At 36.7% G+C, this 27,068-nt stretch overlaps 1 protein-coding gene across 2 annotated transcripts in view; it reads left to right on the top strand.

The window, feature by feature from the left end:
- The window catches only part of EML5 (EMAP like 5), a gene marked incomplete at both ends in the record, with an annotated part of 106,427 nt that overhangs the window by 43,551 nt on the left and 35,808 nt on the right, over positions 1-27,068 (top strand). For both annotated transcript variants that reach the window (XM_080617121.1, XM_080617120.1), the window contains 12 exons: positions 1,389-1,495; positions 1,884-2,002; positions 8,587-8,773; positions 10,479-10,584; positions 11,799-11,892; positions 13,883-13,983; positions 15,855-16,057; positions 17,085-17,196; positions 18,190-18,317; positions 23,107-23,248; positions 25,004-25,156; positions 25,984-26,115. In XM_080617121.1, the coding sequence (XP_080473247.1) occupies positions 1,389-1,495; positions 1,884-2,002; positions 8,587-8,773; positions 10,479-10,584; positions 11,799-11,892; positions 13,883-13,983; positions 15,855-16,057; positions 17,085-17,196; positions 18,190-18,317; positions 23,107-23,248; positions 25,004-25,156; positions 25,984-26,115 (1,584 nt within the window). The remainder of the gene's footprint in view (positions 1-1,388; positions 1,496-1,883; positions 2,003-8,586; positions 8,774-10,478; positions 10,585-11,798; positions 11,893-13,882; positions 13,984-15,854; positions 16,058-17,084; positions 17,197-18,189; positions 18,318-23,106; positions 23,249-25,003; positions 25,157-25,983; positions 26,116-27,068) is intronic.

Raw genomic sequence — 27,068 nt, 5'->3', positions numbered from 1 at the left:
TTCTGGGGGAAAAATAAAAATAACACCCCTGTTACCTGTGCACAGGGAAAATGCAAAAGTGTGGATCATAGATACAACTTCATGAATTCCGTATGTTTTATCCTTTACTAAGTTGACAACAACTGGATGCCAAGATGTTACTGGAAAAAAGAGTTTATTAAAATTTTGAGCTATTTAGATGATAATTTAAGCATTGTAATTGATTTGTTTAATATGAAGATGTATCAGTGCAGACTCATCTACTGGGTAAATGTTTCAGTGCTGGCCTTGTCAGTACCAAATGCAGAAAGAAGCTATAGTTTTCTTCATCTCCTTAATGAAGCCTCCGAGAAGCCTGTTTGATTCTTTATGGTATGAATTGGTTTTCAACTAATTATTTCCTATTACTCAAATTTCTTATTAGCTAATGCATCCCAAGATAAAATATCTATATAGAAAGTGTTTAGATTTCTTGTCTATAGATATATGACCTTACTTCTGGCTATCTGACACTAAGTGCAGCATACATCTGTTTTGTCACACTATTGATAATTGTCCTCATAATGGCCTTTCTAACTGTGCTCTGCTACTTTTGTCAGTAGCTATGTTTGGTTTCTATGGATCACTGATAAAAAGTTTACTTTTTATTGCTTATTTCTAGAAACATTTTTTACTGAGAGATGATTCTGTCTTTGCAATTACATTTTGAGATCTTTTAAAACAATTTGTGTTCTAGGCTGACTTTATGTCTGGTTTCTTAATCAATAAATGTGCAACATTCAATCAATGGTTGCAGAAAGATCCAAATATATTACCATTTATCAGCCTGAACATTCTTTTCAGTTTCTGTTGGAATGAAATTCTGTGCTATAACATTATCTGGGTTTCCCCAAGTGTAAAGCAGAAACTTTAAATGGCTACTCTTTCTCCATAGTCATGGAAAAATTTACCACTTCCTTTCCACATATGATTTTTTCTTTTTTCCATGTAATGTAACTGGAGAATTGTTACTTACATCAATGGCTCACTTAACCATAAGTTTCTCTTTGGAGTCCTTTACTTCTCTTCTTACCTTTCTGCAAGTCTTATTTTCTGCTTTATACTCATTAGTTCATTCTCTTGTTTCTTCCTTTCCTCCTCACATTAATGTCAATTAAATAATTTTAATGAATGAAACTAAGTTGCTCTCAAACCCTCCCAAAATTACCATACTTACAAATTGTCTTATTTCTACTAAATTTCTCTAATTTCAGCAGAACTGATTCTTTCAGCCTGTTAATTATTAGCAATTTATGTGTAGTTAACATAGGCATTGAATATCAAATCAGAAACATTAAGCAGTTACTTTAAACGCTTTCTTGTTTGTAATTTAGTTGCTTCATTTTCTATTTCTGTTTTCTTGGTGGCAGAGAGTTTGGTTGATTCTAATAGTGATGACTCAGATTCAGATCAGTCTGATGTTCCAGAGCTGGACTCTGAAATTGAGCAAGAGACACAGATCACCTATCGTCGACAGGTAAACATTCTAGTTTTGATGGTAGTTGGAATGCTTCCCAAGGCTTTAGTTGGTCTTTTATGAATACCTGTTGAAGTCTGAAAACTAGAGAGACTGAAGTCTGAGGAGGAACTGACTAAACCTTTAGAATTGTTATTATCTGATGTATTCAAAATCTGAAGACACAATAGATGAAAAATAAAAAAGTACATGTATTCCTAACATGTTCTGATAGAGTTTTGGTTGTAATTTTAAAACAAATTACACTATGCAATAACCAGCTACAGTTCTTGGAGATTTTTTACAATTACGTCAGTATTTCATTTATATGGGTGATTACTGTGGCTGAATTCTCAGAAATATGTGTTTCTCATGAATATTTTAATTTGTTGTGTGCTCTTTCTTAAAGGTTTACAAAGAAGATCTACCTCAACTTAAAGAGCAATGCAAAGAAAAAAGAAAAAGTGCAGCTTCTAAGAGACGAGAGCGAGCTCCGGGGAACAGTATAAGATTACATTTTGTTCATGGGTATGAAAACTAGGATTCTTTAAAATACACAAGCAGACTATGTTTTGTAGGTTGGTGATCATCGTTTAAGAATCTGATGAAAGACTTTTAGGTCGGTTGGATTGTGATTTATGTAAAATTAAATTTACATTAACTTAATAGAAACCTTTGATGCCAAAGTAGACTAATTCTAAGTGTGAATTCTGAATTGAATTTGCACTGAAACTTTAGCTGATACTTATTATTTGAATAGAGGTGACTATAATATTTGGCTATTACATAATTTTCAGCATTTGGAAAGTAATAGTTCTCTGTGGTGTATTATTTTGGAAGCTTGGTGTAGTTGAAGATGGCTGGGTTCTGTACTAAATGTTGTTTCTATCACTGTTTTATTAAAAAAAACAAAACAAGACAAAAACCCAAACCAACCAAAACCTGTTTGTACCTAATCTGAAACAATTTACATGTTTCTATGGTAGTTTAGTAATTAAATTTAATTCTTACTAGGTCCTACAAGTGTGTTAAAATTCAGTTTCATTCTCTTTTTGGTGCTGATTTAAGTACCAAAATGACTTTCAGATGCATCCTTTAAGTTCTACGATTTCATCTTTAGGATTGGTAGTCTCCCATAGCTCTTCTTAAGTGAAGACTTTTTCATCAGAACAAAGATGTGGTGTCTTAATGCAAAATGGCAGTAGATGTTACTAAATTAGAATAATGAAAGAATGAAATATAAATTCCCTTGATACAAAACATATCAAAGCCTTGGTTAAACTAAGGCACTCGAAATCGGGTAATACTGTTTTCCTCTCAAAAAGGTACCTCTTTGCAGGAATACAACTTCTTTTTAGAGAAAAGTAAATGCACAGATAAGTTACTGGTACTGTCTTTCTTTATGATGATACTTAAACAATTTTAAAAGGGCTTCATATGAGATCCTTAATAAATTAATTGGCTAAGGATAGTTAATTTTTCAACTCAGCAATTTTGTCTGTAAAAGACATGGAGTCTGAGGAATAGCTTTGGAAATAATGACAACTGGGAAGCTTGTTACAGAGTTGGGGTTTTCTGTTTCTATTTTGATGTTCCAGAATTCTCAGTTGAAGATTTTTATATTGGTGTAGAAAATGCATTAAGGTGGGTAGCTGTATATAGTCTTTAAAATTTGGTCTAGGAATCGAACCAAATGATCCTGAAGAGGATGTAGCAGAAGCAAGGGCCCTGGATCTTTGGGATTATTGTTATTTCCTTCACAACAGAAGTGAAGCTTGACCAGAATATCCAGGAATGACCAGAAGTAGAATGTCCAGTTGAGTTCTGTCTGGTTACCCAGTGGGCATCAAGGAAACTAATGAAGAATCCATGCTGAACAACAGATTTTTCTCAATGTCCAGGCTGTTAACTTTAAAGTGACCCACATCCAAGTGAGTAATAGGCATATTCTCTGATTCAGGAAGTCTGCTTTGCTTCATCTTTCTTTAGCTGCAATGGAAATGTCTTGGATGTTCCTTGAAAGTGTGAAAAGTGGTGCTTTTTGAACTAGGGGAATAGGAAGCTCTTTTTCCTTTCTTTGTTTTTGGGCATGTTGGTTATGTTTTGAATTTATCGACTGCCTTGAAAGATGAACTTTTTAAAATCTCTTCATATCCTGTAAGAAATCTTTTAAACCTCTGCTTACTTCCCATTCTGGGAAGGGATAAAAATAGTAATTCTGGGTATGTGAGCCAGCCACTGACTAATACAGATGAGACAGCAACTTCTATTAACAGTTTAATCTCTAAGTGCATCTTTCTCTATGAGGTTTGATGCAGTCATCATCAGAAAGGTTATTAAAGTGGTGTACTAGTTTGGCCTCTTTTTGACTATTCCTATACTTTCTTTATGCCACGTCTTTGACAGTGGTAGTGGTGGTTCAGAAACATAAAAAGGATACTACTTTTGAGAGATATTCAGAGGAACCCCTTTCTCAGACTCAATGCTTACGAAAGTTTCTTTTTGCTGACAGGGAATAAGGATGCAATTATTGTACTATTATATTCATAGAAGTATATAATAAGAATAGTAGTCCTGTATTCTCTCAAAGCTATGAAGCTATGCTGCTGATCTCACAAGAATGACTTTTAATTATTCAAAGATTTTAAGCAAAATTTAGTTTGAGTTTCAGGATATTCATTGAACTGACCTTACCAAATAAGATGAAATTTGGTTATTTTTTCAAGGTGACATGGGATTTCTCATGCCTTTAAATGAGAGTCTTTACAATGTCTTGCATGGATTCCTACCAGAGGGTTAAAATATATACAAATAGCATCTGAACGGAGTAAGCTATGAGTGGGGCCTATTGAGAAAACACTATTGTCATGCAAAAATATTTTTAAAGAAAATAATCTCTGCCTTTGTGCTAAAGACTGTGACCTCAACTATGTTTATTTTGACATTTGGTTCTGGAGATTTTTGAGGCAAGATTGCACTCCATTTGGAAGTTTTCTACATATGCTTTAAAGAGTAACATACAGATTTTGAAACCCTAACAGAATCAGACAAACTATGGACATTCAGTCTTTACCCAGAGTGGACAGTACTTGTGAAGTTGCCCCTTAGATGACTTTAGATGCATAATTTGCAACTGTGGGTAGGATCCAGCTTCAGGTTAAAGGACTTACACTTCTGTGCCTGAAAGCAGGTGGTTTTATGTGCGCATCTAAACTTCTGTTGCAGTCTGTGGAGATCCAGTCAGTAGTCAGCAAAGCATAAGGAGTGATTTTGCTCAAGTAAAGTTAAATGCTGACTTTTTGGTCAGCTGAGTAGCCCTGCAGGTTCCATTGACTATATTGACTATGACACTGTTGATTAAAATATAGGTGTTAATATATCTGATGCACATGTGAACACCTGCATTTACATGTCTTAATCTCAAACTGAATCCAGTCCCTCCTCTACATGACCTAGGTAATGGCAAAATTTTTTTCCTACTAGCGTTAGGAGGCATTTTGTCTGAAAGTTACTGTCCTATTAACTTGAACTGGAGATGGATTGATGGTCTGATTACCTGTTGCTGAAGACCACTTGAAAACAACTACTGCAGTGTTGTCCTCAACAGAGGACAGTTTTTTTTTGCAGTATTATCTTTATTGTGCCTTGTTATATATTATCCAGTAACTATGATGCAGAGCTTGTTTTCATTATTGTTTAGTTTGTAGCTGCTGATCGAGTTGCCTTGTAAATTAATTCTGTGGTTTGTTTTCTGCTTGCAAAGAAATTGTTTCTCTTTTTTTTTTTTTTTTTTTTTAATTTTGGCTAATAACCTTAGTTCTAAATTGGTTTCATAATAATGGAGATTTAAATATTTTGGAACTCAGGGAATGATCTTCTACACTGAAAAACGTATCTCTACTTGGACTAGATAGCCCATCAATTCATTCTGGTGAAAAGTACCTATATAGTTAAGGAGTTAGTAAACTGGCATATGGGAATGACCAGATATGTTTAACTGGGTTACAAAATGTCTTTGTTTGCACTGTTTGATATTTTGGCAACGTAATGTTTTAATTGTAAATAGCTGATTGTACACCTTTTTTAATAATGGAAGAAGTGAACTAAAGTCTCAACTTCTTATCATAAAAAGTTATAGCCATGAGTAGTAATAAGTATTTTCCTGCTTCCTTGATAGATTTTGGAGGTTTTGAGTAGCACAGTGATATATGGCATTAACATACTCAGTTCCATTATGCTTAGCTTAGGGTATATAGGCAACCGTTAGAACAAGAGCTGGGAAAAGTCTAAATTTTTGGGTTGCAGGTAGAAGGATCTGAGACCCTTTTTCTGTCCTAATGCTTTTTACTTTTATAGGTGGCTTCTAAGCTTGTATGGAATTGCTCAATGTCCACTATTTTTAAAGCATTATTTCTTTCACCATACATTTTTGGTGGCTGTTTTTCAAGATACTCTCATTCAGGGTGCATATTCAGCTGTTTAAAAAAAAAAAAAAAAAAAAAAATTATTACTCTGCATTTGCAAAGAGAATCCAGTGTTTTTAACAGAGCACAGTCCAGAGTGAAGCACAGGAAAATGATGCCTAAGCAGCAACAGGTTCAAATATCTTCTTTGGTACTGTGCCTCTCTCATGACAACATGAATGTTGTCATGTCCTTTAACTGCTGATGTTGAATACTGTGATAGGTTATTTTTGTTTTCTTTCTTCACAGCTACTGTAGGTCATTCTGTATTATGTCTCTTTAGAAACTAGTGGCTGGACATCAAAGAAGGTTTAGCCAGGCTGGGCAAGCAGGCAGCACTTTTGATCAGGCAGAAATCAGCTTCAAAACATCCAGACATGCTGCTGCCAGGGGAAGTTGTTAGGGAAGGGTATGGGTAGAGGGGAGAGCGAAGTATGATTGAAGAGTCTGCACTTGTATTGTGACTCTAAATTGTTAGTCACTTTTCAGAAGAGCAGGAAGCAAACATATAGCTGAACATCAGACCTAATGGAAAGAGAAATTTTTCTAGAGACCTTGAAGGGACAGTAACTCAGGAAACACTTGAAAAGTTGCTGAACTGGCGCCAAACCTGATGTTAAGAGCCTGATTGTGAGTACCAATGTAAACAGTGGGCTGGACTGAGATGCACTTAAAAGCTGTTATTTCTGTGCTATCACACTTTTTGCTGGTTTAAGAAGTTCATTAAACCATGGCAACTTGCTTGTTTGTGATCTAATGAGATCCAGCTTTGGACTTCACAGTATTGGAGGCAGTATGAAGCTGAGAGGAGTGCTTGGTACACCAGATGGCTGTGCTGCATTAAGAGGACCTGAACAGGTTAGAGAACTAGGCAGGGAGAAATCTTATGAACTTCAAAAAGGGGAAATGCAACATTCTGAATCTGGGAAGGAATGGACCTGGACTATCTGCTTTGTGAGGTGATTTTAGCAATTTTTCTCTAATAACATATGAGCTAAGTACCATTGAGAGTAGTGTAGGTGAGCAGACAGAAAGACAGGATGTTCAAACCTGCTCTAGGTTTTCCAGTAATCAACTGCTGTGATGTTTTGCAGTAATGCATAGATCTAGTATTTGTATTGGTCTAGTATTGGTGCACTGTTTACACAAAGAAAGCCGTATATAATTTTATGAAAAATTTTCTACCTGGACTGCATAATTTCTGTGTCATTTAAACCTTTTACGTGTCTCATGCAGTAATTGTCTTAATGCTATCCCATTGATTTTGTGTATGACATTTACTGGTATGTGTGCAAATGCATCTTTGTCTTGTGTGATAAAGACCTGCAGTGTTGCAAAAAGATCTGGCATTCGTTTTCCTCTTCAAAATGATGCAATTTATTCTGGTGAAACATGCTTTCAATTAAACAAACCAATTCATATAATGAAAAGTATAGCAGACTTTTGGGATTTCTGTCAGTTTGCAGTTGCCAGTGCTGAAAGTTTAGTTATTTTGTTTGCCAAGAATGACTGACTTATGACTGACTTGCTGTGGTCAGGGCTTTTTTCAGTTAGTTCAGTTGGAAGCTGGGCTCAGAAATACTTAGGTAAAGCCTTATGATTCCTAAATAAAGGTAACTTATGGCCAGTTCAAACACATTGAAGTGTCATTCCCTTCTTGTAAATGTAACTGTGTATTTAGAAATGGAACCAGATTTTGCCTGCATCTTTGTAAAATAATTCAAAAGTTTAGTGAAGATCTGCAAGAACAGAAGAAGAAACAGAAAGAGGCTAACTGAGGAATTAATAGCATAGGAACAAGATGTGTCAGGAGTATACGGAGTACTGTTCATATCAGAAGAAAGGAAGGAATGGATTTAAGTTACACGTTTTTAAATGTTATCTCCATTGACTGCCAAGGATCACATTGCTAAAAACACTAGTTTACAATTGGATTGTTTAATGATTTTAGGTTTCTGAGCCTCTTAAATTACTTCTGAAAGTAGGACCCTAGCCTTTTTGAAAATGCTACCATTGTTTCTTATGGGGTACTGAATTGTAATCCCGCCTAGGAAGAAATGTATGTACTGTGATAGTGCATGCGGACCTCAGAAGGGAATTGGCCTACTCATGCATTTGCTGTGTCAGTACAGAAAGTATACAGGATTTTCCTTCAAAACAAACTGATCTGGTAGAAAATTTATGTATTTATTTTGTATTAGTAAGTTTCCAGAAACTTTCAGTTTTATGAAATCTGGGTTGTCCACATTCTTATGGAAACTTTTTGCTGCCTGTTCTTCAAACAGTAAGAGACAGAAAATGTCCCAAGTATTAGTTTGGCTATTTTGTTTGATTACACATTGCATGCCCAAATTCTCCATGATGTCTGAAGTGACTCACTATTACTTTCTCTTCTAAACTAGTTGTAGAGAGTTACTATTAAATAGCAGCCACTTTCAAACTAATGCTAGTAGTGCTGATTTCTGAATAGTAAGTGAAATTGATAAATTGGTGCCCCTTTAGGAAAATATGTTAATAATGTTAAAACACCAAAACAGCAATTGTTAAGTGATTGAATTTTCATGTGTGCAAAATGCATTTTATGTTATTTTATCTCTAAGTTTCAGTATATATCATTATGTCCTTGAAGAACAAACTTTTTTTCTTTAGTTACAGAGGTTACGACTGTCGAAGCAATTTATTTTACACTCAGACGGGTGAAATTGTATACCATGTTGCAGCAGTAGGAGTGGTGTACAATCGACAGCAGAACACACAGCGCTTTTATCTAGGTCATGATGATGACATTCTTTGCCTTGCTATTCATCCCTTAAAAGACTATGTGGCAACAGGCCAGGTAGGATGCGTGTTTATCTGCAATAAGAATCTGAAGTTGTTACTATTGAATTTAGAAAAGCCTATTTTGAAGGAAGAAAGTCCAGTGTACATTTATTAAGGTGAAGGACTTCATTTAAGTTGCAGTTCTTTAACATGATTCCATCTGCTACATAAGGGGTTTTTTTCCAATTCTTTATATTAATTCTGATAAGAGACTTTAGTTGATAGGGTTTTGTGATTATCTGTTTTTTTTAAACATCTTTTTTATTTAAGAATGGATTCATTTTTTTATTTCTTTTTCATTACGTTGCTGCTTCATAACAGTGGAGGAAATGTGCAATAAAAATGCAATTTTTTTATTATCTTTGTTACGAAGTTAGCTATGTATGCATTCATATACTATTACATAACATGAAGTTAGCAGTTGTTACTACATTCTGGCATTTCAGTTTCATGTGTTTTGGTTTTGGTTATCACTTATAGCCAAACCATTTACTGTTTGTACATGCAACTCAGATGTGTATGTTGCTAAAATATTTATAAGAAGTTCATTTTACCTTTCACGAGACAGTAATTTTACATATATCTTTTTCATTCATGTTTTCAGGCAAATACCTCTTCCCCTAAATGTTTATACACCAGCATGTGAAGGCTTGATTTGATGTTTCAGGGCTTTTAAGTTATTATTGCTGTTATTGTTATATAAATTGGATAATATGTGATTTAGGGATTAAAGACCTAAATGTGAGAATTTATGCTGTTTAATTTTGGAGTAATAAAAACTAAAACTAAAAATATGCCTGGATTTACTGTGTTTTAGAGCACCTTATGCTATCAACAGGAAGATATACTCTGTTACATACTGGCTTATATATGCACATTATATACTGTTGTTTACTACATTACCTGCAGTAATTAGTTAATGCAATAGTTAAATTCCCCATGGAACACTGGTTCAGATTTTCCTGCTAGTGGATACTACAAAGAGCTTTGCAGACTTTGCATGTTATGTTTGTGGCAAAACCAGAAATAGATCCTTTTTTCTTGAGTCCTGCCTCTGGTCTTAAACACAGGAAAGTGTTCTGGTTTTGCAGCCCTTTTTGTGTACTGAGGTGCAAAATCTTTGAAATAGCAAGTAATCTTGTAAATATTGACTAATAATGCTTGTATATGGTTCAAAAGAATAAGCTATGTTGCTTTTCTTACCATGTTCTAGTTACCTGTGTTGATGCCATTTTAGTGGATATTACTCCATAGGTATTGTTGCTTTAAAAGCTGGCTTGTAGGCACTTGTAATGACAATAGAAAGCAGCAGAAGTCACCTTGATTTCTCAAACACAGAGTAGCTTCTATACTAGCAATAAAAATAACCTTTTATTTTTAGACAGGGAATGATTGATAGAGAATTGATGGAATAAATATGCCACAGTGCAATCAATGAAGGGCTGCTTCCCCTTCTCTTCCCCCAAGAGGAGGGTGATTTAGTTGTGATTAATGTGTCTGAGTTATTTGGAGGAAAGAAAGATCCAGATGGGGAGTGGTATTTGTAAAGCAGGAGAAGGAATAACATACTGCTAGCCAGACAAAAGTAATACTACAAAAATATAATCTCTGTAAATTTTTTTCAAATACTTTTTAAAGAATTTGTCAGTATTATGCTTTTAAACAACTGTGTGAAGTAACAGAGAAATGAAAAGAAATTTCTTATAAATGTTTACTTTCAGGTTGGTCGAGATTCCTCAATACACATTTGGGATACAGAAACGATAAAACCACTCTCAGTATTAAAGGGCTATCACCAGTATGGTGTTTGTGCTGTTGATTTTTCAGGTAATAAGTATTTATTTATTTACAATTTTATTTTTCTATATGAAAACTAATCAGTTGTAATGAGTGTTTGGGAATTCCTTTACATTGAAGATTTTGCATTAAAAGTATTCTCCAGTGATCAATGTCAAATGAGAGAGTCTGTGATCATCCATTACAAAAAGCTCCTGTGGAGTCTTGCACATCAGAAAATGCAAGAACAGGTTCTGTGTCATTTAATGTCTGAGTTGATTACTTTGGAATTTCTTTTGGTTGTATGAGGCATGCGCACAGATCTTGAGTGTTATGTCTGCATTACAACTGTGTAAGCAAATTTCTCAGGTGTCCAGTTTTAAAGAATTTAAATCCTGCAAGCCAATTGGGTAGGACACTGGTAAATTCAGAAAGTCCAGTTATGGAGGAGTTCTGAGCAGAAGCCCAGCCTCTCTTTCCATCTTGTAACTGACAGTCTCTTGTTAGTATATCTTTTGAGATTTTTACACCCCATACCAGTACCAGTGTTAAATTTCCTCTTTTCCACTGACTTCTGTTCATTCTTTAATGGCTTGGACTTACTAGATAGGATCTGTAACCTCACACTGAAAACATGTGATATCAAAGATGAGTAGTTCAGGGTCTTTGATGCTTTTTACCTTTGGTTCTTTTCAAGACGTGAATCTGATTTCCCAAATTTTTTGTCATGGATGTGTAGCAATTTCAAAGATTGATACATTTCAGAAAGTTGTTTATCATGAGCAAGCACAAATACCTTCTTTCTTGTATGTTAATGTGGGATACATGTCAGAGCTTCTCAAAAACTTCACACTGTTACTAAGTTCAAGGATATTTCAGAAACTTCATGGCATTGCTTTAATGCTTTCCTTTTTAAAAATGAACACAGATTTTCAGACTGAACAGAAAATTCTCGTAGTACAACATGTGATTAAAGTTTTTGTGCAGCTATGTCAGCAACCACCTGAACGAAGGATTTTATAAAACCACAGAAGATCTAAGCACAATTTTTAGACAGGGTGACTTAAAGTCCGAAGCTCCATCCAACTGACCACTCAAGTTTAAAAGCAGACAGATGTGCCTTTAACCACATGTCACATGATTATTTACCTGTTTGTACATTCTTCTTATAATATTTGTGAAGTTATAACATTCTTTAATATGGTTCCTTTTTATTGCAGCATAGTTATGTATCTACTCTCTTAATCATAAATTTATCTTTCTAGCGGATGGGAAACGATTGGCTTCTGTTGGAATAGATGATAATCACACTATTGTACTCTGGGATTGGAAGAAAGGAGAAAAGCTTTCAGCAGTAAGGTAGGAATGTAACTCCATTTTAAAATTTGTACCTAGATTTACTCTTAAATGACAGTAAAGAAAATATATTAATGGAAGAATAATAGTTCTCTAATAAATTAGCAGTTTCTGTCACTTCAGTGATAGAGCACAACTTTAAACATATTTAGCACAGACTTAAAACTTTCTTTGGAAGAAGAAACTGTTGACTCTCAGAGTCAACAAAAATTATTTCAGTGACAGCTCAACTGGTGAAGAAAGAAGACATAGAAGGCAAAGTTTGTTTACTTTTTTTTTGAAGAGTTCTGAAATAATTTCATTAAAACTCACTTCATACACTTTTGTTGGCCCTCTCAGAGATAGTAATGTATGCTCTGATTTTCAGAATCTTTTTCATCAGAGGTCCTGTCTGTCTTGAGATAGTAGTTTGTGGTGGGTTTTTTTTGCAGTTGTCTTTTCTTCAGTGTTCTTTTATTTTCCTTTCTGAGTCCTGAGCAGCCTGATCTGACTTTGAAGTTAGCTTTGCTTTGAATGGGAAGTTGGATTAAATAACCTCCAAAGGTTAGATATTTTGGAAGGTTTTTTTTTGCGTCTGCACAGACTATTTCAAGTAATTTTATTAAATGTAGTTTTAATGTACAAGATAAAAATCTTATTTCTGATGTTAAGTAATGTTTTTGAAACCTTTGCTGTTTCTAGGACCTATTGCTTTAAATAGAGCAGTAATGTGAGTGGGTATTTCCCTACTCTGTCTAGATTCAGTATGTATATGCTAAATATAGTTCTAGGTAGATTTGAAAAGGATTTATTACCTGTTAGAAGCTCAGGTAGCTTGGCTTCTCTGAAGATGCTGGTTTGGGCCTTTCAGTTGCCTCCTTTCTAGTGATGCGGGGTTTTTTTTTGTGGGTTGTTTTTTTTTTTTTATTTTTTTCCCTTATATCCTCCTACTCTCTGAACACATCAATCTCACTTAATTCCCTTTTTTAATCAAAATTTAACCAGTTTATACTGGATTTAGTTTCTGAAGTGTTTTTCTTCCTACCTACTCAGAAGAACTGAATAGAATTTTAGAGAGCAGCATATACACATTGAAGATTAAACTGTGAGTTTGTTAAGAAACTGGTTCATTCTTCTTGTTAGTAGTTCATGTAGAGATCTGGAAATGACAGAGGTAAGAGTATTGCTGCTCTTGAGCCCAGAGCAAAAATTAGGGATTAGAGGCTCTTCTGCATTTTATAGACAAAAAATCCCTACTAGTAAGCATTTCTTACCTTGCACAGATACCAAACATGTTTGAAAGCTGGGGAGTATTTTTTGGTGGCTTTTGTTTGTTTGTTTGTTTTGGGTTTGGTGGTTTTTTTGTTTGTTTGTTTTTTGGTTTTGTTTTTTTTTTTTTTTTCTTTTTGGGGGTATGGTGTCCACACTATAGGACTGAAGCAAGGTGTTGATTTTACAGAAACATAGTAAGAAATCTAAAACACACAACAGGTTTTAATGTTTCTGGAAACAACTGAAATTTCCATTTAAAATTGATATAGCAGTGTATGTTTTATGCAAACAAGAAAAATGAAAAAATAAATTAAAAGGTGAATGAGAATGGCAGTTTGTTTTCACTATGAAAGGCTTTTAAATAAGATTTGCAACTTTACATCTTTAAGTTTCATTATGAGCTGTCAGAGGTCTAAATGCTATATACCTAAACTTAGTGCAAATGTGTATTCTTTTGTAAAGAAAATGCCACCTGGTGGATTTCTGAAGTAACGTAGTTACCTTTTGAAAAGTCAAGGGTAATGAAGATTAGGGCAGGACTCAGTATGTGAGTTCTCTGGCTTTCTTCTCAAGATAAATTATTGTTAATGATTTGGAAGTAAATGTTAACAAGATAGAGAAGGTATAGATTATGGGACAAAAAAACCCCAAACTGACCCGAAACCAAAACCTATTTAAGAATATGAATAGGTTGTTTGTTTGGTTTTTTTTTTTATTTAAACTATTTTGTTTTGCATTTCAGGGGAAGTAAAGATAAAATTTTTGTTGTTAAGATTAACCCCTATATGCCTGATAAATTGACTACAGTTGGAATTAAGCACATGAAATTCTGGCGTAGAGCAGGTAAGAAAAACTTTCAGAATTATAGCATTTTCTGTTACTTCAAGTATAAACATTGAATCTCTTATAGTATGTTTTGTGTATTAAAGGCAAATGTTTTCTCCATGTACTTCTCTGTTAACTTTGGCCTGGTAGAAATTCATATTAATTGGCATTATGGCAATAATGGGAATTCTTTTTAAGGTCAATTTGCCATGGATCTAGAACTATACCAGTAGAGGACCCTGAATGTACTACTTTGTTTCTTTTTATCTAATAATAATATAGCATATCTGATAATGTTACATAGCTGCTGTAAAATCATAGAATAATTTGGAAGGACTTTTAAAGAGGTATATTGTAGAGAGGCACAAATATAAGTAAATTTAAAGTTATAAAAATCCACATAGAAGAATTCAGACAAAGTACTTGAAGAGGGTACATGTGCCAGTTGAGATCTGTTTGTTTAGAATCCTTTGTTGAACTCAAAAATTAAAAGTCAAAAAAAAGCAGCTTGCTTTATCTGCAAAAATTTTTGAAGAGTGAAAAATACATTCCCTGATATTACTGTGGACTTCATTGTTTCAAACCTCAAAAAGTATATAAAGACATACGTGCTATGGAAGACTAGCTTATCTGCTCAGAATGTTCCAATTATTTATGCATATCAATTCACGTGAGCCTGTGATAAAGATTAATTGTGGTAAGAAAACTCTGTGACTGAAAAAAAAGACACTAGTTTTCTCAGTTCTGGTTCCAACAGAAATTAATCAAGATTGCCTGAGAGCAAGCTGTTGAAGTCTGTATAAATAATTAATTGTAACTATTGTTCTTGCTATCTATAGAAAGAACAAAGTGTGTCAGAATATTTAATGAACAAATTACTATAACTTCTGTAGAAAGAAATCTTAACTATAATAAAAGCTGAGTGATGGTGATTCTAAATCAAATGAAATTTTTTAAAATGCCTCTTTCCTCTTTGGCATTGCTCATGATTGAGGCATTTTAAATCAAATTTAGCAGGAATCAAATTTATCTAATGCCACAGCCCATCTGTAATTGCAATGGCACACTGTCAAGGCAGTTGCCTTGAAGCACACTTAGCAGTGTTAATGTGAGGAGTAGCGTATCAGTGCACCTTAACAAATGCCAAGTCTCTTAAGTCTGCACTAGAGCAGGTACATTTGATGTGAGAAGTGACACCAAAATATATGCTTTGGACTAAATTTTCATCAGTGCCAGTGGTGGCAGAGGGGTTCAGAGACATTGCCTCTGTAATTATGAGAACAGTATGAAGTGTCACATCCTGAAGGGCTTCTGTGTTATAACAGATGAAGTTTCTCTGAGGACTGTGAAAATAAAAATCTGATGTTCTAGCCAGCAGTTACTATGTTTTGTACTTGTCAAATGATTTTCGATATTCTATTTTAAAATTTGTAAAGCTGTAACATTTCTACTATCCAGAGGTCAGTACAGCAAACCTCTAAAATAGAATTTCTCACTAAAAAGTTATCGTGAAAAGGACAGGATGCCAAGATTTAAACTTCTTTTTCCCCCCAAGTTAATTTCATTAGGAATTTCTATGAACAGTGTGGCAGATATTAATGTTTTTGTTTAGATGAGAGTTTATAAATGAGCTTTCTCTTTGTATGTCTGTATGTGGGTATATGTACATGTTCAGATCCAGGTTCAAGTAGTAAGTTAAAAGTAATGTTCTTTTTTCTTGAAAGATGACAAACAGTGCAAAAACTTTATTTTCTGAGAACTTGGGTTTAATTTTTTGGGGAGCAGGGGTGACCCAGGGGAAAAGGGCTTGTTGCTTTGGGCAAGGTTGTATAGTTTTTGGAAAACAGTTACAAGCAAACATCTGATATCTTGGTTTTGGTTTGAACCAGGTGGAGGACTAATTGGGAGAAAGGGCTGCATAGGTGCTTTGGGAAGAACTGATACAATGATGTGTGCAGTATATGGCTGGACTGAAGAGATGGCGTTCTCTGGAACTTCCACGGGGGATGTGTGTATTTGGAGAGATGTGTTTCTCATAAAAACTGTCAAAGCACATGATGGTCCTGTGTTCAGCATGCACGCATTGGAAAAAGTAAATAAACTGCTCATTATTTTTTGATGTCTGGACAAAAAAAGAGTCTATGAAGTTAGGCCTTTCTCAAGCTCAGGAATCCATGGCTTTTTTTCCATTACAGAAAAGCCTTGTGAGGTCCACATTCAAAACAGTAGTTTGCATGTCTCAAACCCTTGTGATGAAGTGACATTTTTGTTTGGTAATTTTCATGACCTCTTGCTAAAGAAAAAATAGTGACTTATGAAAAGTAAAAGTACTTTTTGATTTAAGCATCCATAAGTTTAATGGAATGTGTGAGCTTGTGAGAGACAGGGAAGATCATATTCTTGCTATTTAGCTGTGTAATTCTGTTCTACTAGTAGCAGCATTCGATCTGCAGATCACTAAGTACTCTCTCCTGATCCTCAACATCTTTTGTCTCAGGAAAGCCTTTAATCATGTGCTTAAATGTGAATAGGTGTTCCAGTTAGATTGTGTGTTTGAAGTTATGTATATGTTTGTATCTTCCTACGTTAGACTAAGTTACTTCACCTTCTAATATTTGAGTTTCAGTATAGCAGCTTTGTCCAAAGCATATGTTATTCATTGCCAGAACTAAGTGCTCCAAAGGAAAGTACTGATTTCAGTATGAGGTATACATGTTGCTTCATTAAATAGCTGTAAATAAATTTCAAGACAAAACTGGCACAAATATGCATATATTTGAACAATTTAAGCACTAATCAAATTTTTGTGAGTGGCACTAGGTTTGGCTTGGAGCAATGAGGTGAAATGTCAAAGGGATTTTGAAGCTTTTTGGTTAGAAGCTTATTGGTTAGAACTTCCAAATCCAGCTTGTGTACCTGAACTGTACAGAGCTGTGCTGCTTTTGTCAAGAGAATTCAACGTTTTTGTTGCCCCTAATATTTTCATTTCTAACATCTGTAGTTCTGTTTATTTCAGTATTGCAGAAATCACTGAAAAATTAAGGAAAGATTATGATTGATTATATCTTGCGGGATTTATTTATTTTTAATGGTTATTATTTTATTTCCCCTAACCTCAGGGATTTGTTACTGGAGGAAAGGATGGGGTAGTAGCTCTCTGGGATGATACCTTTGAACGTTGTCTCAAAACTTATGCCATCAAAAGGGCTGCTTTGGCTCCTGGGTCTAAAGGTAACAGAGACTTTATTCTATTTAAAATACTTTCTTTAGAAAACTTACTGTGGAATTGCTTTCCCTAATAGGAAGCATCTACATTTGACATAATAAATGCTAAAAATTATTTTTTTTAAAGCTTCATTGATTCTAAGTAAGTCAGTTTTCAGTTTTCTGTTGGGAGGGAAATTGTATGTTATAGTGTCTTTGTGTGGGTGGAGATCATAATATTTACCTTATTATTTGATTAGTTGATCTTACCCCACCCAGGCGGTTCATTTTTAAGTAGCAACCAGAGCGCCTATTATTTTTCTAATTGTGAAGTATCTTGTCTGATCTTTCTTATTTTGGAGGGGAATGGAAAGGAGAATTGTGGTTAGATTTGTAAGGTCTTAGTACATCTCTGTCTCAGTTTTCTGTAAATGTATATGTCTTTTGAAATTATTTAAGAACATATTCATTCCTATTATTCCTGTTTCTACCATTTATTCGTGATCTTGGTGCTAGTTTACAGTTTTCCCTATGTAACATTCAGGATAGCCTTCTCTCCTCCCCCCCCCTCGCCCCCCCCCCCCGTTTACATTAACTATTTTCGAAAGTGTGTGGTTTGATTTTTTCAAATATCATCAATGGAAACACCCATTAACTAAAACATTCTACTACAGAGTATCTCATTCTCATATCTGTAAAATAAAAATCTAGATCAGAAGGTACCATAAATGCCAGCACTATAGTAGTACAGTTGATAAGTTCACATGCACAGGTTTTCACAAAGGCTGCCAATGAGTGAGGCTGAATAAACTTTGGAGATACTCAGTTGAGAAGAAAGATTAGTGTCAGTTAGGTAACTGCTAAATACTCCCAAATGAATCGAGACATTTAAGTTCTTCCATGCAGGAATTATTTTACTTATTTACTACTGAGTATCTTTTTCTACAATGAGTATGTAATGTGTGAAATATCCACTTTAAGGGATGCTTGAGAGTCTTCTGTAACATTTTAATGTTCTAGGTCTTCTCTTAGAAGATAATCCTTCTATACGTGCCATATCTTTAGGACATGGTCATATTTTAGTGGGCACAAAGAATGGTGAAATATTAGAGGTGGATAAAAGTGGACCAATAACTCTGCTGGTTCAGGTATGTGTTGAATTTCAGTCAATAGTCCATACCACAAATACTGTTTTCTTTTTCAAGTAAAGACTGTTGTGAAATAACAAGCATTTAAATTACTAGCGAAGCTAACAAGTTACTATCACTTTATAGATTTTTTTTTTTTTTTTTTTTTTTAATGCTAGGCTAAAACATGACTCTTTAATGAGCAAAATAGATCACAGAATTTCATGTACTGATTTGTTCAGTAAGTTCATCCTTCCAAATGGACAGAGATCATATTTCTGTTGAAAAAAGGTGTATGAAAAAGTGGATCCTCCACCAAAATCCTTATTAGATTTTTCTTAGTATTTATTACTCATTATTTTAAAAAGCTGTCTCTTTGAGGCTGATTTTTAGATTTTCCCTGTAATTATGTAAAAAACATTTTAATTTTCTTTGCTGTACCAAACAGACCACATTTCTTAAGCCTGACTGCAAAACAGATTTTTTACATCGTATTTTGTGATTTTCTTTCACACACAGATAAAAATCTGTGGATCTTTAATTCACACTTCTGAGCATCCAATACAATACATAAAGAACTAGATTTTTATTTTTTTTTAAAGAGTAGGTTAGAGCAAAGGTAAAGAAACACTGTAGATTATAGAATTATAGGATAGTTTGGGTGGGAAGTGACCTTTAAAGGCCATCTTGTCCAATCCCCCTGCACTGAGCAGTGGACATCTTCAACTAGATCAGGTTGCTCAGAGCCCTGCCCAACCTGACCATGAATGTTCCCAGGGATGGGGCATCCACCACCTCTCTGGGCAACCTGTGTCAGTGTTTCATCTCCCTCATAGTACAAAATTTCTGTCTTATATCTAGAATCATAGAATCATAGAATAGGATCATAGAATAGTTAGGGTTGGAAAGGACCTTAAGATCATCTAGTTCCAACCCCCCTGCCGTGGGCAGGGACACCTCACACTAAACCATGCCACTCAAGGCCTCATCCAATCTGACCTTGAACACCACCAAGGATGGAGCACTCACAACCTCCCTGGGCAACCCATTCCAGTGCCTCACCACCCTCACAGTAAAGAATTTCTTCCTTAGATCCAATCTAAACTTCCCCTGTTTAAGTTTGAACCCATTACCCCTTGTCCTGTCACTACAGTCCCTGATGAATAGTCCCTCCCCAGCATCCTTGTAGGCCCCCTTCAGATACTGGAAGGCTGCTATGAGGTCTCCACGCAGCCTTCTCTTCTCCACGATGAACAGCCCCAACTTTCCCAGCCTGTCTCTATACGGGAGGTGCTCCAGTCCCCTGATCATCCTCGTGGCCCTCCTCTGGACTTGTTCCAACAGTTCCATGTCCTTTTTATGTTGAGGACACCAGAACTGCACACAATACTGCAAGTGAGGTCTCATGAGAGCAGAGTAGAGGGGCAGGATCACCTCCTTTGACCTGCTGGTCACGCTCCTCTTGATACAGCCCAGGATACGGTTGGCTTTCTGGGCTGTGAGCGCACACTGAAGCTGGCTCATGTTCATTTTCTCATCAACCAACACCCCCAAGTCCTTCTCCGCAGGGCTGCTCTGAATCTCTTCTTTGCCCAACCTGTAGCTGTGCCTGGGATTGCTCTGACCCAGGTGTAGAACCTTGCACTTGTCATGGTTAGACTTCATAAGGTTGGCATCAGCCCACCTCACAAGCGTGTCAAGGTCCCTCTGGATGGCATCCCTTCCCTCCGGCGTATCAACCGAACCACACAGCTTGGTGTCATCGGCAAACTTGCTGAGGGCGCACTCAATCCCACTGTCCATGTCACCGACAAAGATGTTGAACAAGACCGGTCCCAATACCAATCCCTGAGGGACACACTCGTTACCGGTCTCCAGCCGGACATCGAGCTATTGACCACAACTCTTTGCATGCAGCCATCCAGCCAGTTCTTTATCCATCGAGTGGTCCACCCATCAAATGGATGTCTCTCCAATTTAGAGACAAGGACATCATGTGGGATGGTGTCGAACGCTTTGCACAAGTCCAGGTAGATGACGTCAGCTGCTCTACCCCTGTCCATTAGTTCCGTAGCCCCATCATAGAAGGCCACCAAATTGTTGAGGCAGGATTTCCCCTTAGTGAAGCCATGCTGGCTGTCATCAAGCACCTCCTTGTTTTTCATATGCCTTAGCATGCCTTCCAGGAGAATCTGCTCCACAATTTTGCCAGGCACAGAGGTGAGACTGACTGGTCTGTAATTCCCTGGGTCATCCATTTTCCCCTTCTTGAAAATGGGGGTTGTATTTCCCTTTTTCCAGTCGTCGGGAACTTCACCTGACTGCCATGATTTTTCAAATATGATGGCCAGTGGCTTAGCAACTTCATTTGCCAGCTCCTTCAGGACCCGTGGATGGATTTCATCAGGTCCCATGGACTTGTGTACGTTTAAGTTTTTAAGATGATCTCGAACCAGATCCTCTCCTACAGTGGTCCTAGGGTCTTCATTCTCACTGTCCCTGCATCCGCCTTCCAAAACTTGGGTGATGCAGTCAGAGCCTTTGCCAGTGAAGACTGAGGCAAAGAAGTCGTTAAGAACGTCAGCCTTCTCCAAATCCAGGGTAGCCAGTTCTCCCGATATCTTCCAGAGGGGGCCTACGTTGTCCCTAGTCTGTCTTTTATTCGCTATGTGCCTATAGAATCTCTTCCTGCTATTCTTAACATCCCTAGCCAAGTTTACTTCTAACTGGGCCTTAGCTTTCCTAACCTAATCCCTAGCTTCCCGGACAACATCCCTGTATTCTTGCCAGGCTGCCTGTCCCTGCTACCACCTTTTATAAGCCTCTTTTTTCCTTTGAATTTTCCTGAGCAGCTCCTTATCCATCCACGGAGGTCTCCTGGCCCTCCTGCTGCACTTCCTTCTAGTTGGGATGCAACACTCCTGAGCTTGTAGCAGGGGATCCTTGAATACCAACCAACAGTCTTGGGCCCCCCTGCCCTCTAAGGCTATATCCCATGGAACCTTACTAAGCAGGTTCCTGAAGAGGCCAAAGTCTGGTCTCTTGAAGTCCAGGGCAGGGAGCTTGCTGCACGCTCTTCTCACTGTCCTGAGGATCTCGAATTTGACCATCTCGTTGTTGCTGCAACCAAGGCTGCCCTGGATTGTCACATTTCCAACCAGCCCTTCCCTGTTGGTGAGCACGAGGTCAAGCATGGCACCTCTCCTTGTCGGCTCCTCTATTACTTGCAGAAGGAAGTTGTCTTCCACACAATCGAGGAACCTCCTGGATTGCTTGTACCGGGCTGTACCTTCACTCCAACAGATGTCAGGGTGGTTGAAGCCCCCCTATGAGAACAAGGGCCTGCGAGCGTGAGGCTGTTCCTATCTGCCTATAGAGCACTTCATCCACAGATTCCTCTTGATCAGGCGGTCTGTAACAGATCCCCACAGTAATGTCCCCCATAGCTGTTCTCCCTTTAACCCTGACCCACAAGCTCTGTTGACTGCTCACCTGTCCCCAGACAGAGTTCCATACTCTCCCGCCTATCCCTAACATAAATAGCAACACCCCCTCCCCGCCTGCCAGGCCTGTCTTTTCTAAAGAGCCTGTAACCTTCCCTTCCAACACTCCATTCGTAGGGTCCATCCCACCATGTTTCTGTGATGCCTATTATATCATACTCCCGCAGTCGTGCACACATCTCTAATTCCTCTTGTTTGTTTCCCATGGTACGAGCGTTTGTATAGAGGCACCTGAGCCGAGCTCCAAATGAAGCCGGCTCATTGGCTGGAGGGGCTGGAATATCTCTACATCGCTCCCAGCATTTATTATAGGTGCTGGCAACCGACTGGGTCTATCTAGTCTGAATCTATCCTTTTTTAATTTAAAAATGTCACCCCTTGTCCTGTTGCAACAGGCCCTCTTAGAAGTCAGTCCCCATCTTTATTTATGGGCTCCTTTATGTACTGAAAGGCTGTAATAAAGTCTCCCCAGAGCCGTCTTCTCTCCAGGCTGAACAACTTTAAGTCATTCAGCCTTTATTCATAGAGGAGGTACTCCAGCCCTCTGATAATTTTTGTGGCCCTCCTCTGGACCTTCTCTAACAGGTCCATATCTTTCCTGTACTGAGGACTCCAGAATTAAACACAGTACCCCAGGTTGAGTCTCATGAAAGCAGAATAGAGGGGCAGAATCACATCCCATTACCTGTTGGCCATGCTCTTTTTAATGCAGCCCAGGATACAGTTGGCTTTTTGGGCTGCACATGCGCACTACTGGCTCATGTCCATCTTTTCATCCACCAATACCCCGAAGTCCTCCGCAGGGCTGCTCTCAGTCCCTTTGTCCCCCAGCTCTATCGATGCTGGTGGTTGCCCTGACTCAGGTGTGGGACCCTGCACTTGGCCTTGTCGAACCTCATGCAGTTCATATGGGCCCACTTCTTGAGCTTGTCTTGGTCCCTGTGAATGGCATCCCATCCGTCAGGCATGTCAGCCTTGCCACAGAGCTTGGTGTCATCAGCAGACTTACTAAGGGTGCACTTGATCCCATTATGTCACTGGCAGAGATGTGGGTGAGGATTATTTCTCAGTAAAAGTTTTCTCTAGTACTAGTTACTGTAATTTGCACTTTAAGTAGCAGGGTAATGTTTTTTTTTCAGGTGTTCTACTCAGATATCTATTCAGATACTTCTTTATAATCCTCTAAAGATATGCATATTCTGCATGTTCTCTCTTTGTTGGTGCTGGTGGGTTTTTAACTTCCTTAAATTTATTAATTCATATTTCAGTTTAAAATACAAAATCAACTTATTCATTGTATTTTTCAGGGTCACATGGAGGGGGAAGTTTGGGGTCTAGCTACTCATCCTCATTTACCTATTTGTGCCACTGTAAGTGATGACAAAACTTTAAGAATATGGGATTTATCTCCTAGCCATTGTATGTTAGCTGTTCGCAAATTGAAGAAGGGTAAGATGCTTAGTATGAAAAATTTAACTGAATTCAGTTGACATTCACTAGTGTTATGAATCTTTCAAAAGCAAGATTGAATAAATTCCTTTCTTTGCTCAAATTATTTTACTGATGCTATGTTCAAGTATTTTGTAGCCTTTAAGCTAATTAATCTTTAAGAATGATTTCTAATACTGTTAAGACTATTTGCAATTCTGTTGTTTTAAGTCAGTGAATTTGCACTGAAAATTGGGTCAGTTACATAAATCTATCACAGTGTTTGTAGTAATGCAACCTTTTTTTGAACAGTGGAGGACTTCAGATCTAGAAAGTTTTGGAAGAAATCTTAAAAGTAACATTGAATTTCTCTTCTTTGTGAATGTTAGAAAAATCTGGAATGTCAAGGACAGAGAAAAGTCATAAAATTCTTACTTGTATACTACATAACTAGATTTTATTTTGACAGATGGGAAATCTGTTTTAAGTGACATCTGGCCTTAACAAGCTTTTAATGATAACTGTGCTATGTTAGACTAAGTTATACAATAGGCATTATCTGTTTGGTGTTCAGAAAAGCATTATGGGAAGCTTAGTTGGAGATGATTTGAGTTGATTAAGGTATATGTAAGAAGAGCTGTGAGCTGCTACAAGCAGGGATTAAACAAAGTTTCAAGTTGGTGAAGTCTGCTCAAGTCTTAAAGCTGATATTCTTAATATTTTTAACAGTAGTTTTGGCAGGAAAATAAGGACTGCAATGACTTAATTTGCTGATGAGACATTCTGAGATGCTTTGACAATCTTAGAAAGCAGCTGCCTACTGTACTGAAAGAGCTGGCTACTTCTGCAAACTACAGTGATGGAAATATGATAATATTTGGTAATGAAAAAAGGCAAGACTTGCCAAGTGTAAGAAAAATGTCCGTGTAGCTGAGGAGTAACTGAGGAGCAGAAAGCTCAGGATGATCTAGCTGATTGCAGGATGACAATTATGTGTGATAGTGAGGTATTTTTCCCAGCACATAATGAAGTATTTAGGTAATTTACAAGAGACTAATCAGAATATTTTTTGATGTACATTTCTCATCTGTGTTCAACTGAATGAAATTAAACTGAAAGTCGAGTATAGAGAAAGAGGAGCTACAGGATAGTGAATGAGAAGCTGTGTGCTGGAGTCAGCTAAATAAAGGATTACCGTCTACAAGTTAATCAGAGGAACAAATAGTAGAGAAAACTAGTTAGGGTAATGGAAAATTCTGGCGTGAAAAAAAACCCCATGTATAAGCTGACCATAAATAAATTTAGATTGGAAATTAAACTGTTCTTCAAATGAAACTTGACATGTTTATTAAAAGGACTATATGACATAGTGACCATGATAGCAAACAACTGGATTCTGTGAGTCCAGAAGGTCCTTTCCAGTTGCGTTCTTTTTACCAGAGCAAATGGTAATAAACAACTGGCACCAGACACTAATAAGGAGAGAAAATTAAAAATACATAGACAGTAGTGATTAATCTGTATTACTAAAGTAGAATATATGTCAATTAGTATGCTCATAAAATGTAATCTAAGAATCTGGGGTTGTTTGTGTATTGATTTATCAGTAGCTTCTGTATGCTATCACAGACTTAGAAATTATCTTGACAGCTTCTAAAAAGTTTTATTAGACTATATACTGTAAGAATAGCTTTCCTTTGCTACTGGAAAAATAATTCTAAAAGAGAAATCAAGCACTGTAAATGTACTTGAATGCCATTTCTGTATTCCTCATAGGAGGCAGATGTTGCTGCTTTTCTCCTGATGGAAAAGCATTAGCCGTTGGTCTCAATGATGGAAGTTTTTTGATAGTTAATGCAGATACCCTGGAGGATCTAGTCTCTTTCCAGCACAGGAAAGATGTTATTTCAGAGATACGTTTTTCTCCTGGTAAGTGATTTAAATGAAGATTATTATATCAAGGTAGCTTAAGCACGCTTCATAACCTTAAAAAAAAAAAAAAAGTAGAGATTTGTGGTACTTTTTTACATGTAACAAACAAGCCAGCAAGGTTAATATTAACATTTTGAAAAATACTGGGTTTCAAGAACTATGTTCCTCATTTAAGGATGAGATTATTGGAATAAGCTTGCTCATAGTAACCTCCTGAATACAACACTCAATTTTAAAACATGAATATCCAGCAGCCTCCTTAGGTCCCTAGGGTTCCACTTCGAGCTGCATAAATTTGGCTCTTCACTGAGGTTACTGTTAGCTAATTAGAATGCTTGAAACTGTTGTGTCAGAAAGTTCTGGTGACGTCTTTTTTCTTCTTTCCCCCCTGCAGTGCTTAGCACTCCCAGTGAGGCTAGGTAAACAGTACTGCTGTTATTTAGGAACTTGGATATATGGCCTAAACAAACTAATAATACTGCTTTAGTGAAAATAGTCTTCTGTAGAAGAAATTTGATGCAAATTACCAATACAATTTCTCGTGCAACATTACTTTCTGGTACCTAAGCTTTACCACTTTCTGAGTGCAATAAATGCTTAAAATTTCATCAAGTATTTGTTACTGTTTGTAACGGTTGTATATTTCATACTGATTTTGATTATGCGATATGAGCATCAGTCTGTCAAGGACTATGTATAAATTAGCAAGCTCATTTCAAAGAAATCTGAGTTGTATATTGCTCAGTTCCAGAATGTACTTGTGTTTAATATGCGGAACACTGCAGTTTTTGAAAATGTCTTGTGTTTGTACTGATGTGTTTTAGGGGCTGGAAAGTACTTGGCTGTGGCATCCTGTGATAACTTTGTAGATATTTACAATGTAATGAGCAGTAAACGAGTAGGAATATGCAAGGGAGCCTCCAGCTATATCACACACATGGACTGGGACATAAGAGGTGAGTAACATTCATTCTGAAAATCTGCTGGAAGATTGATTACATTACAGACTAAACACAGTACATGTTCATGCAGTATGAATTTTTGCTATCGCTGACAGATTTGTTTCTTCAGTTTATAAATATGTTCACAGCATCTGAATAAATATTAAAAATATGAATTTTACTACTATTTATATCGTTGCAAGATGTATTTCAAGGAAAAACTGCCTCTGCAGATTGGTTTGTTTGAGGGGTTGTTTTTTTATTTTTTACATCCTCTGTGTTTATTATTTGACTTCTACTTCTTGAATAATGCACTGCCTAACGCAGTTGCATCTGTAGCTCAGGAATGTGCATCCTTGTCAAAAATAGCAGAAAGACTGGGTCTTAATACATGATTAATTTAAATACCAGCTTTAGTTCTGTTTTCATACAAAAACAAGGCAGTGCAATTGTGCGATCTATTAGTTCTGCTCTTATTCCTCTACATAATCACTTTTTGAAACAGTCCAGTTTAATTTGAAAGAGTGTTACAGGTTACTGCCTCTGAGAATTTTGAGAACAGGAAGAAGACAGAAACATTAATGAGAATTTCCCTCAGAAAAGTATTATTATAAAGGCAAGCAGAAGTCAGCTTCAGCCATTGGCCAGGCAGCGTGCGTTCAGCCCCAAAAGCACATGCATACTGGCCAGCCAGTTGACACAAACAAGCTCTGAATTAGACCCAGTACATTTTACATACCATCTGATAGGACAACCATAAACAGGACAGAAAAGTGATGCATTATGAGAGTTTTCAAAGAGAGGAGGAAGGACAGTGAATTTTAAGGGTCAAAGGGTGCAGATCTTTGGAAGCCCATACTTCCAGGTCCTCGTTTACATATGCAACTTTTTCCAATGGAAACAAATAATTTGTGTAATGTTGTTAGCAACAATTTCAAAATAATATGTTTTTGTTTGTTTTAATGGAA

This window comes from Psittacula echo (assembly GCF_963264785.1).
Source record: "Psittacula echo genome assembly, chromosome: 5".
In the NCBI taxonomy this organism is placed as follows: domain Eukaryota; kingdom Metazoa; phylum Chordata; class Aves; order Psittaciformes; family Psittacidae; genus Psittacula; species Psittacula echo.
Note: the sequence above shows the minus strand (reverse complement) of the source record. Positions and strands in the feature narration are given on the sequence as shown.